General features: G+C 40.5%; 1 protein-coding gene across 7 annotated transcripts in view; it reads right to left on the bottom strand.

Moving 5' to 3' along the window:
• Positions 1-1,123: 1,123 nt before the first annotated feature.
• The window catches only part of celf3a (cugbp, Elav-like family member 3a), an 80,909-nt gene continuing 62,337 nt past the window's right edge, over positions 1,124-19,695 (bottom strand). For 2 of the 7 annotated variants that reach the window (XM_074614608.1, XM_074614607.1), the window contains 11 exons: positions 18,734-18,782; positions 15,692-15,820; positions 13,662-13,741; positions 12,803-12,946; positions 10,901-11,045; positions 7,520-7,690; positions 7,197-7,256; positions 6,535-6,639; positions 5,763-5,906; positions 5,464-5,596; positions 1,131-2,022 (listed from right to left, as the gene is read on the bottom strand). In XM_074614608.1, coding sequence (XP_074470709.1) covers positions 5,469-5,596; positions 5,763-5,906; positions 6,535-6,639; positions 7,197-7,256; positions 7,520-7,690; positions 10,901-11,045; positions 12,803-12,946; positions 13,662-13,741; positions 15,692-15,820; positions 18,734-18,782 — 1,155 coding nt within the window. In that variant the 3' untranslated portion in view covers positions 1,131-2,022; positions 5,464-5,468. Of the gene's footprint in view, positions 2,023-4,952; positions 5,051-5,462; positions 5,597-5,762; positions 5,907-6,534; positions 6,640-7,196; positions 7,257-7,519; positions 7,691-10,900; positions 11,046-12,802; positions 12,947-13,661; positions 13,742-15,691; positions 15,821-18,733; positions 18,783-19,695 lie in introns of those variants that run through there. The other 5 variants (XR_012590766.1, XM_074614611.1, XM_074614613.1 and 2 more) reach the window with 5 other exon arrangements.

Below are 19,695 nucleotides of genomic sequence, written 5' to 3'. Positions count from 1 at the left end.
TTTTTCATCAGCAGCTTTATGATTACAATGTGATGGACCATGCTTATCAAAGATAGTAGCCTATATCATTAAATCACAATACTTTCCAAGTGTCTTAACCAAGCGGCTTTTCCCATCGTTGCTCCAGCTCGGCTCTGATTGGTTGAGTTCCTCCGGTCTGTGAAATCTTGCAGATGCCATTAGGAGCACCGGAGGACACCGGAGGACACCGAGGCACTTGATTTTTTTCAGATTACCTGTCTCATGCACTTCTTTCAGGATATAGTGACCGTTTTATAAAAATAACTTTTTTTAATCTGCTCCAATCTTGCATACTGCTGCTTTAGGTGTGCAAAGGCCTTTCCTAGTTTCCTAGGTATATCAAAACTGTGAGTGACGAGTGTCTCTAGGTATTTTACTTAGCTTACACATTAAATGCTTTCCTTACCCTGTCATTGTCATATATTTGGGCTTATTACATTTCCCCCATCCAGCTATGTGGTGGTGGCATTAATCACACCTCATACAATCCATGCATGCCAAAGGAGGCCGAGGCGTGTTTGGACGCATCAGACCAAACCCTAAAAGCTGTGGCAGAGGGATTCACTGCACACCCCAGCTGTGGTAACACACACCTTCAGCCTTTTCCATCCTCTGTCCATACCTGACCTGGTTATTTATGCGTGCAGCGTCATCAATGAATCATGGCCGACGAGAGATTATCAATGATTTAACATGATTGTGTGCAATTATAATGGACATTATGCATGCACAGGCTTGTAATTATACTCCACTCACCAATCACCAATTCATTCAAGCAGCAACAATGAAAACAGAGAAATAATTTTCTTCCTGTAAGTCTTAAGTTTTTTGGTCCACAGCTTCACATGCAACCAACACTGGAGGCCAGATGTTTAACACTTTCCTCAGTACTTCCTGAGGCCTATAGAGAGCAGCAAACTCCCCTGGATGGCTCATTTATGATCAAACACCCCAAAACTCTTCTATTCTGTGGTCTGTTTAAACAATTGAAACAAAAGAAGTGCCATTTTTGATTTGTCACGCTGAGGAAAGCCATTTATTTGGTAAATCGCATGCTGTGAAAAACAGTAACGCAGACACACATTTTTTTTTTTTTCTAAATTGTACTTTATTTTCTTTTAAAGACATATGTTTTAAAACAGCGATTGTAGAGAATAAATAAAGAAACATTATGTTTGTTTGTTTTTTTTACTTCCATAGGTACATTTATGTAATTAAAAACTCTATAATAAGTGTGTTCATTGTCTTGAAGACCACAGGAATCCTCTTTTTTTTTTTCTTCTTAAATTAAAAAAGAAATTGTCACATCTCCCCCCCCCTCCCTCCCCTCATCAAATTGATTACCAAATAAATTAAACGTAAAAAATCAAGATAGAAAAATTCCCAGCCATTCCTTCCTTCCGCTTTGTTAATTTGAAAAGTAGTGGCAGCAGAGAATCTCGACTCCTGAAGTCCTTAAACTCCCTTTTTTCAAAACCAAGGTATGTACAGTGAGAGGAAATCTCTTCCAGTTTAATTACCCCATGTTTTTAATTTACGTATAAATAATAAAACTAACTCTACATAACAATATTACCAATGGTAATCATACAGAATAGTATTTTCTTTAGCCTCCGACTGTGTAGACTGGCCTTCTGTTACCGCCATAGACCACAAATCACACTATACAGTAGAACCCTGTTCAGAAGAATAACATCAGTGATATGCTTTTTCTTAACACGTAGATCTTGTTTCCGACAATAGAGTATGTACATAATATAAATGATATCCAGCTGTGGAATGATAGGAAATCTGGAGCACTTCTGATATTGCGGGATGCGGATTCTGTAGATTTTGCTGCTGATATAATAACTGCTGTCGTTTTGTCGTTCATTTGAAAGCGCATAAACGTGATACTGCGTTTTTTGTGAAGTGTTGCTCCTGTGCTATATGGTTGGTCAAACAACCAAAAAAGGCTGGGACATCCCAAGTGGTTTTCTTGATTGAACTCTTAGGTTTTTCCTGGAGGTGAAGAAGAAGAGAAAAGAAAAAGAAGAGCACAGAAGCAGTTAAAACCAAAATCACACAAAATCGAACACATAAAATTTAAGACTTTGGAAGGTGGAGTGGTGTCTGCAATACACACTGCTTGCACTGATGCCTCGGGGGGGAGTCTCAGTAATCAACTAGTGTCCATGCAACTCAAATAGTGACAGTCACACTGCTGCGAGTGTATGCACGTTCTTAAGAAAATAGTTTGTCATCTCTTTTGGCAGGCAAATTAATTCAGAACATGCACAGTAGGAATTCTGGTGGGGATAACGATAACCTCCACATCTTTTTAGGAAACAGTTAGAGATCATTTTACATTTATTCTAATGATATTCAGAACCACGTCGTTCACCAAAACTGTAGTTTCTCGGGGAGGTGAGATTATTCAAATCATCCACCAGATAGTGTGTTTGTGATGCAGGAGGTTTGCTGCAAACAGGGCATCTGCAGGTACCAGAACAAAAGACCCTTCTGTAATGTCAGTTTGTCTAAACTTAACACCGATTGTGTATCAGAGCAGTACATGTGAATCTCTGTCCTTTATAAATATTGACTGAATTAAAAACCCCTTAAGAAGCAGTCGTTAACCCTCAAACTTTGTTCAAACCTACTTCATTTTCTATACATTATAATTTGAGATGATAAAATTTCTGAATATATCAAATAAACCAAGAAACTTGGCAAATAGTGCAGCCGTAAAAAGAACTTTGCTCATTGCAAACAAAAGCTTCAATATAACTTATATATTTTAGGGATGCAACTAACGATTATTTTCATTGTCTATTTATCTTAAAGTCAGTTATTTTCTCTATTAATCGATTAGATGTTTGGTCTATAAAATGTCAGAAATATTGTGAGAAATATTGTGAAAAATGTCGCTCAGTGTTTCCCAAAGCCCAAGATGACGTCCTCAAATGTCTTGTTTTGTCCACGACTCAAAGATATTCAGTTTACTGTCATAGAGAAGTAAAGAAACCAGAAAATATTCACAATTAAGAAGCTGGAATTTTTTTATTTTGTTTTTCTTTACTATAAATTACTATAATTACTTTATATTACTCAAACCGATTAAAGCAGCAGTGGGTAAAATTGGAGCAAATATGATTCAATTAAATGGTCACTATATCCTGACAGTAGTGCATGAGACAGGTAATCTGAAAAGAAAAATCATGTGCCTCTGTGTCCTCCGGGGCTCCTAATGGCATCTGCAAGATTTCACAGCCTGCCGTCTCTGAGCAGCTGTCAATAACTCGCAAACTCCGATCAAACGGTCAAACTAGGCAGCGCTGATCAAATATGAATCAATATTCTGTTACTATAATGCCTATTTCTCTCCTCAAATGTTAACAGAAACATCTTGTAGTGTACTGTTTGGCTGTAACATGAGAAAGTTTGTGACCCAACAGCCATGTTGAGATCAGTTGAGGAAATACCAAGCACCGCCCACCAGCCGGAGCAAACTTTCTAATTTTACAGATTAACAGAGTTTGCGAGTGATTGACAGCTTCCTCCATTGAATGAACAGCCAATAGGAAAGCTCTCTCTCTGAAATGACCTGTGATTGGCCAAAGTCTCCCGTCACGGGCTAGATTTTTTTAAAGCCTGAAAACAGAGCCATGAGGAGGTGCAGAAGTCTAGTTTTCTCTCAGAACACTTGAATTACAATATGCTGAAATGTGATGCCAAAAACATTCTGCCTACTGCAGGTTTAATTGATTATATAAGTAGTTGACGATTGATTTAATAGTTGACGACTAATCGATCATCGTTGGAGCTCTAATATATATATATAAGGGGGTTGGGTGGACGGGGAAAACTGTATGTTAAGGGGTTAATGTAAAATGAAATGTAATGATCCATTGAACCAGAAATAGAGAGATAATTAAGATTTATGTTAGAAAACGTTTCGTTCTTCAGGCCTTCATCTTTGTCTTTCCTTTTCAAACTTGGTCACCTGCAGATACCCTGTTCATAAGACACATTGTGTGTTTCTGGTTATTAGAAAAGTTAAGTGGACATTTTTAAATGCACTATTTGAATACTAAGAGTATTTTTTATGGTTTTTATTATTGTATTTTTGGAGTCCCAGAATTCCTACAGAGGAATGCAGTTCCTCAGCCAGCAGCACGTGTCACAGGAACCAAACAGCTTTACCCAAAACCTTCTAAAGTAAGGTTAGTGTCTCAGTTGGTACAGCACACACTCAAACACATTCACTTACACATGAATATGTTTTCACATCTAGTCAATACGAAACACTCACACAAATATAAATGCACGCACCTTCTCGTCGTCTCGCACTCAGCCCTCACACAGTCATTTACACACAAACACTGTGTCGTCAACCATTTACAGGGGCACGTTCAGTACATTTCCAGTCTCACAAAAACCAAACAAAGTTCAGGCACAAAGTCACTTTGGAATTGAGTTTACAACCAAACAAAAAAACCCCGCACTCACCGAAAACTACCACACCAACCAACTAAACAGAGGGAATATGTAAGAATGATAATCATGACAGACAAAAAGGAAACTAATCAAAAACCAAAAGGAAAAAAAATCTAATATATCCATATTTGATGGACAGCAGGCTAATTTAGCTCTTAGCATTGAAGCTTTTAGAGGAAAAAAAAAGAAAAACAGCATGTCATGATAATCAATTACTTACAGATGCTGAGGTAAAGTGACAGTTATTGATCAGTGTTTGCAAGGATTAAAACCAGGACAAAATAATAAGAGGAAACTCACAACGCACCAAACACAGTTCATGGTCGCCACAGTAACCCGCCATGCAGTTTGAGCATGGTGAATCAAGGCAACGGCCCAAAATAAAAAAATTGCTAATGGCAACCATCACAGGCAATATCGCCACAGCAACCAACACAGGCCAATTAACTTACAACGCAGTGAGAAGGAAGGGGGGGAGGTTTTAGCGGTTGCTAGGCAACCGTAGCCATAGCGACGCACGTCTCCACGATATATGTATGGACGGGACAGTCTTGAGAGTGGTGTGATGTTTTTTTCAGGAAAAATGGCATATGGCACAGCACAAAAACAATAAAATGAAAAGTAAAACAAAAAATTAATGACGAACAGTAGTTGGCATTCAACCCTGCGACAGAACACTGGTTAGACAGAACATTTGAACCGAGTTAAAAATATGCTTCTCAATCAAACTGTCCCCTCTACACACTGAGCACACAATGCATTTCAAATTGATGAGCGCTGCCACCTCATTAAAGTTAATCTACTGTAGGGCTATTGACTTCTTCAGTTCCACATGAAAGACAGCCATTTAAGTACTGAGCCCCCCAATTACATCCACTCTGTCTCTTTAACTTCCAGACACATTTCCAGCTGTCTATCAATCCCTCCCCATCTCGTCAAGTACGTCAATATGCAATAACTCACCTCCTTCAGTAAGGCCTGTTGGCATCCTTGGGCCTCTTCAGCTGCACCTTCAGTCTCTTCATGCCGATCTGGAAGCCGTTCATGGCTTGGATGGCAGTCTGGGCGCTGGACGGGTTGTCAAAACTCACAAAACCTGAGGGGGGAAGTGACAGAAACACAAACATTCATCATCAACAGCAGCATCATTTATGGGGGGAAAAGGGGAATGTAAATAAAGCTAAGATGATGCGTATGGTGAAAATCTTTTCTCACATAAGAAATAAATTCTCAAGGTGACAACAACCATCACAGTGACTCACCGAAGCATTTACTCTGGTTGGTGGCGCGGTCGACGAAGACCTTTGCAGAGATGACGTTTCCGAAGGGGAGGAACATCTGCAGTATCTCGGAGTCAGTGAACTCCTGTGGCAGGTGGTAGATGAAGATGTTGCAGCCCTCGGGACCTGTACGCAAATAGAGCCACGTAGACACAGATATGACACGACAAGACGAGACAAGACAGGCGACAGTCAGTGAGGACTGCAGTGTTGAGTAAGAGACGGTGTGCAACAGTTGTTTCTAGATACTCAGAGATGCTTTACTTGACAAGTCAGGTAAGTAAAAGAAAACAAAAATACCCTTACACTAGGGCTGTCATAATTAACACAATAATAACGCAAATGCGTTTTAATGGCACTAATTTCTTTAATGCATTAACAGAATTGATCTTTCGGCAGGCTCAGTTTTAAAGCTGGAGTGAAGATACTATCATAATATGAAACTAGAAAACCTAAGTTTTTAATTTAATTTACTAAACAATAATCAAATAATCCAAACAATAGGTGGGTAGATTTGTCAGTAATGGAAATAATCATTAGTTTGCACAAAGATTACTGCAGACTTTATCTTCACTGTGGTAAATTTTACCATTCAAGTACAATACATTTTCATATCTTAGAGAAATGAATGTAAACCAACAGATACCTAGAGCGGTTATCAGTGATGTAGAGTAAGTGTATGTGATTTGTGGTAAATGGGCTGTAAAACCACTGGAATGTTTCTCTGAGATATGATTATTTGCTTTGAGGTTACCTTCTCGCTGCTGCAGCTGCTGCGGCTGCTGCGGCTGCTGAGCCACCAGTGTGGGCTGGTGAGGGAACGGCTGTCCCACCAGGCTGTAGGCAGCAGGGTAGGTGGCTGGTGGGGGAGGAGGAACAGGTGAGCAGAGAGCAGCGGCGAGACACGACAGAGAGACTGCACACTAATCAGTTCTTCCCCTCAAAACAACATCTGACAGTGCTGCATTTCCCACCTTTAGATTTGCTAAAACAGGGAGATGCTTTTGCATTTAGTTTGTGATGTATGACTCAATCTATAGAGCGGCAGGTATTTATGTTTTGTAATATATGTGCATGTTTTGACTTTGGATGTAAATTTCTACTTTACACATGCAGTGTTGGGTAGTCGGGGAGTGCAAAGGTAATGTAGCTGCATCCCATTATGCTACATTAAACTGTTTTGCATTCAGGTTACACAGACAGTTTATTTCTAAGAACTACAAAAAGTCCAGTGGTCAAATTTGATGTAAAATTTATATTTGTGAGATTCTTTTTTTACATAATTTCTCCTACAAACATTGTTACTTTATACAGGATATGCAGCTTATCATAAGACAAGTACATAGCAACACATTCCTATAAATAAATGGCAATTTATGTCACAATTTATGGCGTTATACTGGGACAGTGACTCACCTGTATAGTGCTGCATGCCTGTATAAGCTTGCTGCAGAGGGTCCAGGACCGGACTCTGAGCTGTGGCAGAGTAAACACATTGTCACCAACTGTTATATGCACACACACACACACACAAAAAACAAACTCCTGAATGCTATTTGGGGCACATCAGCACGCTCCAAATAACATTTGGTGCTTTAATTTCATTTCCTCTTGATTAGACCCTTGCGGTTGCACATCAAAACCGGACGTCTGTGAATCTGTGGAGGAATACTTTGTATGACAGCAACATCTTTACTTTGTGGTGCAGCTGCTTGTGAAGGATGTTGTTGCGGCTGTACCTTGGTAGGCGTGAACCCCGTTGGTGTACAGGGCTTCGGTCGCTGATTGGCCGTTGGGTGGAGCTGGCAAGGAGGCGTAGCTGTTCACTGTGAGAGGCGGTGGCAGAGCAGGAACGGGTGTGCCTGCCATCGAGGGCGGAGTGCTGGTACCTGGCGGCATGATAAAGAGGCCTTGCTTTTTATTCAAATAAATTCTAGCGACAACATGATTGCACTCGATACACTACAGGTAAAAACATAGTTTTTTCATGTACTGGTCAATTTTGAGATTTTTAGCTATTTTACTTCCATAAAATGTCTTCTTTCAGACTAGTGACATCCAAAATACACATTTAGGTGTTTATTTTACTACTTTGTCTAGTTGCATCTGTAGATTTCACTTAAATCCACCCAAAGTTAGCGTTAGATAATGCCTCATTTACATATCTAGACATACAATTTCAGAAAACTTGTAATATAAAAAAGAATCTTCTTAATGTCAGTAATCAACTGGGGAAGTTTCATGATGATATCTATTAGTTAAAAGCTTTTACCCTATTCACCTGTAGTCTCTTGTAATATGTATGTAATTTTACAATCCATATCTTCAAAGGCCGTTTTCTCTAAATTAGGTTTTTCTCAGACTCTGAGTCAGAGATCTCCACTTCAGTAGCAATTACATCCACCAAACTTTCCAGTTTCATTCCTATCTATATTCTGAAGGTTTCTACTGAAGGGTTTGTTCATATATGATTCATAGCCTGATTTACAGAACATTTTATTCCTAAAAACATGCCGTAAATGGATTTTTTTATGGCTGTTGACAGTATTTTCTGATTTAAGGAGTGATAAAAAAGAGATATCCAAACTTCTCTCTCTAAAAACCTTCGACTCGAATGTGCCAACAGAAATGAAAGAAGAATTTTGAACCTGGCTTTATCCAATGTTCAGATTTCTACGCTGGAAAGATATGCAAATTGGCACATATTAAATAAGAGAATGCCTCATTTGCATATTTAAACAAAAAAGTAATTGCTTTAATGTCAGTAATTTACTGGGGAAGGTTCATGGCGATATATAATAGTTAAAGTTTTTACCCTATTCACCCGGGGTGTCTAGACAAAGAGGACATGAGTACACATTTGTGCTGAAATGACGGGTACATTAACAGACTTGTCAATCAACAGAAAATCATATTTTTTTTGATGATTGATTCTTTTCATCATTTATTAAGTAAGAGTTAAGTAAGAGTTCAGAGCCAGCCGAGCCTCTCTCAGAGGCTGCACTTTGGCCCAGCGGTGCTTTGAGCTAAATGCTAGCATCAGCATGCTAATAATGCTCACAGTGACAACGCAAATGCTGATGTGAAAGGCACCCTGTGGAGTTTCTGACCTATAGTAGTGTCATGGAGCATTTTTTTGATGATGCACGCGGGAGAGAAGTGATAAACATTCCTGCCAACGGTGTCACGCTATCCCACCGATCTACAGGTGGCTGTAATGTGCAAAGACACACAGCAGTGTGCCAACAAAGGCAGGGAAGAAGAAGAAGAAGACTGCAAGCTAATAAACAAGTAACATTTAAAACACTTTGAAAAACATCAGCCATGCAAATGTTTTCTGAGAAAGGAAATGCATTCAACACTTTTGTTAGACTTCATGCATGCACACACACATTGCATTTTGGAGAGTCACATTCACTGACTTTGTTTACATGCACAAAATATTCCGGTTTTGTTGCTTCTTGCCCCGAAAAAGACAATATTCCTACTAAACTCTCTACGTGGCGAATGAAATTGAATATTCCACTGATATTCCCGTTAACATGCAGCCGTGCACACTTTGATTAAAGTAACAGGTGACGGACTTGTTTGACCGTGCAAACACAGCCTCCCTCTTTTCATTCCTTCAACGACCTTCTTGAAAGGTTTGGCGTTGTGATATTTGCACATATCCAAAAACCTTTTGATATAAATGTCTTTCATATCCTTCTGACCAGAAATGTGGGCTTTTCTTTTGGGCATGCATCTCTGCAAAATGTCAGCTAGTTGGGGTGTGTACAACCTGGTCGTGTCTAGATGGTAACAGGCAAATTGCGAAAGGCTTAGGCATTGATAGGAAGGTTAGGATAGGTCGTCGAGCAAAGAGCCTTGCAAGAGTTTTTGCAAGTTTTTGCAATTTGCGGGTTACCTTGTAGACACGATGTATTACAAGCTCTACCAATGGTTTGAAATGGTATACACTTCCTGTCTCCTAAGTGGGCGTGGTCATGGCATGTTTGACTCTCCACCCCCCACCTTGTTTGGAAGTGTTGTGAACATTGTGTGGATGGATAAAAGCAGATTGGATCATGTTTGCATGATGTATTTTCTTTTGCTAACATTAGATATTTACACAGCTAACAGCCATATTTAGCATACAAAAATTAGTTAACTAGGGCATTAGCGAATGTTAGTTGCCAGATCTCGCGAGAGTGTATTACGGAGACGGAGATTTTAGTGTCAGAGTCTCCTAAAGGGGCGGGGCAGTGGTGAAACCCACGTGACACAGATACAGGGAACTCTCAGCGCTCCGTCTCCTTTCTGAACTGTCTCTGGTACAACGCAAAGAGGTGGCCGTACACAGGCAAGCGGCCATGTGTCGCAAACTGACGTCAAAACCCCAATTGAGATGCATAATCCGAATGAGCTGTATACATGTCCTAATTCAGAATATCCAAACAGAATATGCTGTTTACATGACCCGTATCAAATTATGAATATTGTCATATTCGGAATAACAGTGGAATATTGGTGTGCATGTAAACGTAGTCAGTGTAAATATAACTTTTGCTTGCGTACAGGAAAACTCCGCAGGGAGCAGGTAATATTTACAACGATCATCATCTTAGTTCAACTTGCTAACCTTTGCTCATTAGCACCAAACACAAAATACAGCTATGGCAAGGTATTTGGTCATGAATCAAAGTATTGGACAAATTAAAGTTTTGACCTGATGATGGCACTAAATGAATTAGCTAAGGGATCGCCAGAGTTATTACAACTCATCCCGAGGGGGACATGAATGTCTGTACATTTGCTGTTTACAGTTTCATTAGTTTAAAGTTGCTGCTTATGTCTGTTTCACATCATTCTAAATTGAGTACTGCAAATATCAACATTAGTGTTAATCTGGCTAAAATACAGGCTATCCAAGTGCTCTAACTCACTTCCCATTTTACTGTCTTTTCCGCCTTAAATGTAAAAGCCAACATGGCTATCATCTTGACAGACTGAGAAAGAAAAAACTACAAAATAGATATTTTGTCCTCTTAGGTCCCCCTCTCCTTGAGTATCTGTCCTCATATTTCAAGCAGAAATCTAATCAAGGCCGGCCGGAGCCAGACATCCCTGCCTCTCATTACCTGAGGAGGGGGTGATGGATGCGATCGGCGTGGCAATGATGCTGCTGGGGTTGAGGGCGGCGAGTTGCTGCATCTGAACCGCCGCCACCGTGGCAACAGGAGAGAGGTAGGCCGACTGAGCCACCAGGGCCTGCTGCTGCATCAACTGGAGGACGGAGAGAGAGGTTGTGATTGAGTATGGGGTATGTTTCGAGGGATCTGACTGTGTTTTTGTGTAGAGTGTAGACTGTAAGTGTGTTTCCTGAGTGTAATCTCAGGCTTGTGAAGTAGAGAAACTAAACCAGGACACACACAAATTGTAAAAAAAGGCTCGACATTAGACATTTAGTGAGTGATTTCTGTAGATTGCAATTGTACATGGACACACTTTGTTCAGATTTCCATTATTAACTGGTCCTAAAAATCGAGCATGTTTAATAGAATTGCAATGAACCTCAATCAGGAGTCGATATATTTGAAGGCCTCATCTCTGCCCTGCAACACAACGCAGACAGGCCAACTGTCCTTGGTGACTCACTCTGTTTTTGCAGACCTGTCCAGACGTTACATGAACTTCATAATCAGTCACTGTGACCAAATCAGGTTATAATTGGTTGTTACATCACGTAGTGTGCTCTGTCTCTGGGCTGAAATGATTATATTAAATCCTGCAAGTGTACCTGCACTTTTTTTTGGAAAATTACCCTTTCAGAAAGCAATTTCATTTTGTGTTTTTAGTTTAACTAAGTATAGAACGTCACTATAAATCAACACATCCATTACGGGTAAAAAGAAAACGTTGTCAGGCCTCCTTAAGCATCACAAAGTGAACGACTGTAAATGAGCCAAATGTGAAACCATTTGAAGTAAACGGTCAATTAACGACGAGAACAGTAATGTGGCTTTACTCTACGCTGCAAATTGCAATTTTTCCTGTTAAAATCATCTTGTATGACATTAAAGCGCTGCTATTAGAATTACATGGAGCTCACTGAGTGAAGTTTGCTTTAACCAGAACGTTTGTAGATTCGTTTTTGTCAAATCAGCTTTGCAGTACTTCTGCTTAAAGGGTAACATCGGCATTTTTCAACCTAGACTCTAATTTTCCCATGTTTTTATGTCTAACCTACTAATGGGGACAATTTCTGAAATTGCTCCAGCATTGAGGGAGAATGCTTTAGACGGCAGCCGCTCACAGGCTGCAATGTGGTGCTATTGGGGCAAGCTGGCACCGTCATTTACGTCCACTAAAAGTGCTTGTTTTTGCCGTGACAGGCTCTGATTGTTATTACAAGTGTCTGAGATTGTGGAAAGAGTCTCGCTCAAGGAGAAGTCTCGTTCTGAAATCTGGCGAGGTGACGTGTTGCCGGAAGACAACGGTGGAATAGTGGAATACATCCATGGTGGAAACGTGAGCGCCAGCCGGGCAGAGTTTGTTATGTTGGAGTACAGAAAGCGTAACTTAGTGTTATCTAAAAGATTTCATGGCTGAATATTTAGATGATTTCCACAACGTGGATGAGGTCTTTGAATTCGATGGCTGCCTGTATTTATTTTAGCCAGAGTATACGGATATTAATATTATACAGACCGGATCAAGTGAAAGGTAAGAAAAACCTCTTATTTCTCTGTAGGGTCCTTTCCATGATGTTGTCAGACACTTGCCTGTGTCTGACAACATACTATATACTATAACTATATGTGTCAGTGGCAAAAAAAAAAGCACTTTTAGTGGACGTAACTTTACATTGACGCTGCTCACTCAGTTGTTCTTCACAGACCATCAGTAGGCACAAAGGATGTAAAACTTAACCTTATCGGCTCTGTATTTCATTGTAGATAATTACTTAATCAAAAAATAGATATAGACCTCTCATTAACTCATGTAGTGTTCTCATGAAAGGTAGAATGTGTGTTACTCACAGCCTGCGTGTAGGCGTTGTAGGCACCGAGGTGCAGGGTCATGGGACTGATGACTCCCAGCTGAGAGGCCACCTGCTGCATCCGCCGGAGCCCTCGCTCCTTCTCTGAATCGGCAAACTTCACCACGAGGCTGGACGAGGCGCCCTGCGGAGGAAACGGTAAAAAAAACTTTTTACTTTCACAACAACACAACTCTCGACATCCTGGTGGTGTGTTTCAGAAAGCAGGTTTAACCGAACTCTGAGCCGAACCCTGAACTCTGAGTTGATGAACCCTGAGATGGGGAAAGGTTTTCGGTCGCAGAACAGCTGATCAGAGTCAAGTTCAGTCAACTCAGAGTTGAGCTTGTGCGTGGTGAATGACAAAAGCCATCATCAATGGAGCTCTGATACTACGATTCACCATGGCAACAGGTGAATAAAAGGCACAGCCTCCATTTTATCAGTTCTGTATCAGTCTGCCATAAAATAAAGGCAAACGTGCCTGAAAAAATACTGAAAAACACTCTTTACTGTTTTAATAATAACAGTTTTAACTGAATGAAATATCTATTTTGTCACATACAGTTAATCATTATTTTAATGTAATCAAACCAGCAACCAAACAAAGTACAAATCATCTACGGCAGAAAAAAACAGAGCACCTTTTACAAAGGTTTTACCCTCCGTTGTGTGTGTCTGTGGAGGAGGGGGACAGAAATGAGAAGTGGTGACTATTAGCTGAGTCACCATGTTGAGTGTCTAAATGACTGGATTTGGAGCATCTAAAAGTGTGTGTACTGTATTTGAGTATGTGTGCGACCATGTGTTTCTCTGCGCACGTGTGTGTGTGTGTGTGTAGAGGGGGGGGTTGGACTCACTGGTAAAGTGCGACTCCCATGCAGAGCGTTGATGGCGGCCTGGGCCTCTGCGTTGCTCTGGTACTTTACAAATGCACACCCTGCGTGAAATGACACACCATTAAACGTGGCCTCACACAGAGACAGACAGACACACACACACCGACACACACACACACACACACACACACAGTATAAAGAAACTACTTCCCTTTAAAAATACATTAGGAGCCGTCTTACATCCAGCGCTTCATCAGTTACCGTGGCGTCATTAAACATGGTCCACAAAACATTCATTGCTTCATCAATCACAGTCCGTAACCCACCAAACGCATCATTAGCCATGACCCATAAAACCTATTGCACCATTAGTCATGCCTCATGCAACACATGCAGAAAAATCTGGCATCTGTGTTTGAACTGTCGCCGGACTTTGATTTGCGTGGCAAACGTCATTAGCATTGTTGTTAGTGACAATAGTGATTTACATTCACGTGATGGTAATGTGCTGAAGGCTTAATTCTCAGGGCTGGATAGAAAATACAAACAGTTTAACAAAAGTCACTGACACTTTTACAGTCATGATCTGGACTCCGTTGGTAATCATATATCAAATAATGGAGGGTGAACAGTAAAAATAGCGGAGGTTAGAGCTTAAAGAGGACCTATTATGCTTATTTTCAGGTGCATACTTGTATTTTGGGTTTCTACTAGAACATGTTCACATGCTTCAATTTCTAAATGTTCAAAAACGTTTTATTTTTTCTCATACCGACTGTTTTCACCATCTGTCTGAAACGCTCCGTTTGAGCTCCTCTACCCTGAAAAGCCCAGTCTGCTCTGATTGGTCAGCTGGCTCGCTCTGTTGTGATTGGTCAACCGGTTCCGCTCTAACGCCAAATTCACACCAGGCAGCGGCGAAGTGCCGCTTACCGCAATAATTACATGTTTCTCCGGCTGCGAGGCATTATTCATGTGTCTCAGGTGGGAGGAAATTCTTTTGTAACATAGGTCGATATGTTAACAGGAGACAAAGGATCTGTTTGCTGATTGGCTGCGGGTACTCTCTGGCTGCACTTCGCCGCTTAAAGTTAAACTTTTCCCAACCTTTGTTCGGCCGTAGCTTCTCATAGACTTTGCATGGTAGCTCGCCGGAGGCCGCACTTTGGCGCTGCTCTGGTGTGAATTTCGCATAATTAGCTTTGCTTGAGGGCGTGCCAGACCAGCCTCTATAGGGAGGTATTATGCAAATGTGTTACTTGGTGACATCACCATGTTAAAGAGGAAAATGCGGGACTTCAAGCAACGCGTTTCAGGCAGTTCAGGAGCAGTGTTTCTGTGGGGGAGAATAACTCCCTTTGGCGTGGACTTTGGCTTTTGTAACTTTGCAGACCTTTTACATGCACAAAAAAACTATATAACACACTAAAGGAAATGGAAAAAGCATAATAGGTCCTCTTTAAAAAAAACTCTGGGTCATTTAAATAAGATAATACATTGGATCTTATTGCATCCATCTAAGTATAGGACATTTTATATCACTCAAATGGTTAAATATTGCAAACAGGGTTCAGTATTTAGCAGCAGGTCCTGTGTATAAATGTGTAACTGGCCAGGCACCAGATTATTTACATGTGTTTGAGAGTACTATAGGCCACCATGGGTATAACACTAGTCAAAATTCATGGATGTGTCTCTTTTGGATCTAAATATTGATGATGTGTGGGTTGATTTAAATATGTCGGTTTTCAAAAACAGGTGTTTTTATTCAAAGTGACAATTTATATAATGAGTAATACTGTATGTACTATGATTACTTTCACATAAGTCTGCAATGTAACAGAGGCATGGCAGTCTTTGTTGACTGGAAATAAGTTATTCTATTAGTGTTTTTATCCTGTGTCATGCTTCAATTACATTCATAACAATTTCTTTGTGTTATATGCTGTTTATAGTTTGTTTTATTTTGTATTTTGTGTTTCTGCTTGTCCACGTTTCATGTTGGATTGAACCTCTTTTGTGTGTTTCTTCCAGCATGATGATGACATTACCTTTGCTGGTACCGTCGGGCCCACGGAGCACCGTGCACTCCTCTATGCTGCCGAACGGCTCGAACATCTTTCTCACGTCGGTGTCCGTCTGCTGTTTTCCCAGCATGCCCACAAACAGCTTCCTGTCTTCTAAGGGAAACGAGGTCGCCGAGATTGGGAAAAAAACAGGATAATGTGCGGATAATGTGAGTGAGGTTACAGAGGGGTAAAGTGATGTTTTATGGGAAAGGTGAAACAGGCAGTGAAAAATAAAGGGGGGAGGTGGGGGGAGGGAGAAGTGCCATGTCACCGTACATGCATGAATAATAAAGGAGAACAACAGTGTGATATAAGCAGCTACAGAGCAGGAGGGATCAGCCTGCTATGCTCCGCAGTGCCACCAGAGTGCAGCAGCATGAACATCACAACAAACAAACAGCATCTGGGTGACTCAAATGTTTGTCACCCTCTGTGTTGTCAGAGAAGCTGCTCCGTCTGTCCCCGTCTGTGAGGGATCAGACCGGCGTTTCTGCATGTTTTAGCCCATTCACTACAAATCACACGCATGTTGCATTCCTAAAGACTGTTCTCCAAAGCACGCCAACAGATTTATACATCGTAACCCTTTGTTTAATCTGCCATTTCTTTCCCATTCATTTTGGTTTGGTATGAAAATCAACTGTCAAGAGACTGAAAGCTCGAGGTACAGAATGAGTCACAGAGAGCATGTCGTTGTCTATAGTTTTGAACATTGTGGTTGAAAAATTTGGTTGGATTAGAGAAGTCAGCCTGTGCGGTGTGTCAATGTGTTGGTTTTGAGAGCTTGGCTGCCTTAAAGCACTGAATTCATGAGCTATGATTTCAAAAACATTAGAGAGATAAGATATTTTTGGTAATTTCTTGTATAAAAGTTGTGGTTTGACAGCCAACATGTTGATCAAGCTAATTTCAAGTGTCTGCAAGCTCATTGTCGTACAATACTGAAATTAAGGTGAGATACTACAGACATAAAACGTTGTTTTTCATGCACTGGGCTACTGTCTTCTTTCTGACTAGTGTAAAGAAAATATCCAAAATACACATTTAGGTGTTTATTTTACCACTTTGTCTATTTACGTCTGTATATTTCTCCTGTATTCATCCAAAAGATAGCATTAGATAGTGCCTCATTTGCATATTTAAACGCAACATTTCAGAAAACTTGCAATACAAAAAAATAATTTTCTTAATATCAGTAATAAACTAGGGACGTTTCATGAGGATATCTATTAGTTAACATTTTTTTTCACTCTGAGCCAGAAATCTCCACTTCAGTAACACTTACATACATCAAACTTTCCAGTTTCATTCCTATATTCTGAAGGTTTTTGCAGTAGAGTTTGTTCATATCCTTCATAGCCTGATTTCTACAACATTTTATTCCTAAAAACATGGCAGAAACGGAGAATTTGTATGGCTTTATAGGGATACAAAGGGATATCCAAAATTACTAATAATATGTCAACAAAATGTTCTGGAAATGTATGTAAATCAGCCCATATTTGACAAGATAAAACTTGACTTGCCATAGTAGGAAAAGCGCAGGTGTTACTGACGACATTAACGATGGCTCTGTTCTATTTAAGTGTCCCTGTAAGCCATGACAAGCTGTGAGACAGCGAGCCAGCATGCACTATACCAAGACCCTGAAGCTGAAGCAGCTATAAGGAATTCATTCATTTGTATTATTTACACCTGTAAATAAAACTGTAAAATGCCTGCTGCATCTCAAGGAAGTTCTCAAGTTTTCAAATTGATAGTTATAGCAACCTTATTGAAACCAACAGCTGGCATGAAATAGCAATAGTATATAAAAATTGTAGTAAATGAGCAAAAATATACAAAAACATGATGCTTTAAAGGGATAGTTTGGGTGTTTTGAAGTGGGGTTGTATGAGCTACTTATCTATAGTCAGTGTATTACCTACAGTAGATGACAGTCGGCACGCCCCCAGTTTGGAGAAGCAGAGAGGAGTTACCGCACAGAACAAAAGCAATGTACTGCTGTGGACGGGGCCGGCAGCAAAACATATTTTAGCCACCTAAAATAAAGGCTCACCTTAAAATACATCTGTTTAAATGTACGCGATATTTAGAATATTTTCACCAGTTTACCTTGCCATCAGACAGTCCTTTCTGAAGGGAAACTGAAGCCGTTGTATCCATCTATGCTCTCACCAAAGCCACCGGCTCCATTGAAAAAACTGTAATTTTACCTCACAGAACACGTGGGTTGCTGTTTTTTTTCAATGGAGTCTTTCAAGGATAGCTGTCTCACATCAGTGAGTAAACTGGTGAAAATACTCTAAATATAGCGTAAACTGATATTGATTTTTTTTAGGTGGGCCTTTCTTTTAAGCGGCTAAAATACGTTTTGCTGCCGTCCCCGTCCACATCAGTACAGTAACTCCTGTCTGTTTCTCCAAACTGGGGGCGTGCCGACCGTCATCTGCTGTAGGTAATACACTGACTATGGATAAGTACCTCATACAACCCCACTTTAAAACACTCAAACTATCCCTTTAAGTCTTTGGAAACAGCTTCAATTTATCAGTGTGCTCACAAATGTTGAAAAGTGGGTGAAAATGAACTGTGATTAGGTGACTGCTAGATGTTAGGGGGAGAAGGGGGAGTGTAGCACACTAGTTTAAACATGCAGCTTTTAAGTTGTTGAGGCTGTGCATTCACAGTATGTGATGTAAAGGTGTAGTTTGACAGCAACAAAACATCCATTTTAACAAGTCATCAAATCTAATACTGAATCTTGAATCACACTTTTGAGGGGTGACAAAAGTCTCTCTGAATTTTCAATATAATCAACTAATATTTTCTTGATTCTTTCATTTTAAGATCAGAACTGTACTCAAAAACATAAATCTATACTTGTTGCAAGACAAACAAGTGTTTCAGTGTGGATTCATGACTAAGTGACTTATTCAAATAGACTACTTGTTGGTCGTGTGCACTGTGAAGGTGTTGTTTGAACAGGTGCTGTGTTTCAGGGTGAGGACAGGTGTCTCTTACCCCCTCTGCTCTCGCTGTCCGCCGGCTTCACTTGGATTGGGCGGTTCATCTGGAAAGACAGAAATCGTGTTGCACGGTCAGTTTGAAATACAGGAATCATGAACTCAAGAAAAACAGGAAAAACAAATGAATGGAATATATATATTTAGCCTGGCACCTAATCAAAGCGTGGCCACCAACTGCAGAGATGACATTCATGTGTACTGACTGAATGTAACCCATCTAGAAATGCTATTACTTCTTAAATGTGACATAACAGTGACACATGCGTGCACGTATGGATGTTAATGGATTTGGCCTGAGCTCCAGCCTCCTACGTTCCCCCCACTAATTTCTCATTTTTGCCAACTCTACTCCAGCAGGCCTCGGCTGACACCGATATGTGTGATGTTACATTCACAGTGTCGTACAGTCTCTCTCTCAGAGTCTCTCTCAGAATCTGCTCTAATCCTGCCGTCTATCGTTCGCTCTCCCCCTATCACACGAAACCAGGAAAAGCACACACCCACGCGGGATTGGGGAAGTGATAAGATTAAGAACACTCGCCGGCTAATCTGGATTACAGGAGCACGCGGCATCAGAATAGCGAGAGATTCTGAGCCTGACAGAGCTGAGGGTATACAGGGTTAGACAGGAAGGAATAATATCTGGAAAAAAACACAAAGAATAAAAGAATGACAAAGAAAAAAAAAGGAGAGCACACACGACACAGAGAGGGATTAGGCGACCTTTTCATAATTCATCAAAAGACAAGCTGCTGAAATGTCATTTTTTTATCATCCTCCCCACTATTTAACAAAAACCCCTATATGAAATTGTGCACACATGAGTGCGTCGGCGCCTCGTCTTTCAGATGTATAGAGCGCGGTGAAAAGAGGTATTGAGTGAAATAAAGAAAAGGAAGAACAAGAGAGGGCAAAAAGGGAGAAGGGTGGGATTGAGAGGGATTGAGGGGAAGGGAA

This window comes from Sebastes fasciatus, chromosome 17, assembly GCF_043250625.1.
Source record: "Sebastes fasciatus isolate fSebFas1 chromosome 17, fSebFas1.pri, whole genome shotgun sequence".
NCBI lineage: Eukaryota > Metazoa > Chordata > Actinopteri > Perciformes > Sebastidae > Sebastes > Sebastes fasciatus.
The sequence above is the reverse complement of the archived record's forward strand: the minus strand, read 5'-3'. Positions and strand labels throughout refer to the sequence as shown.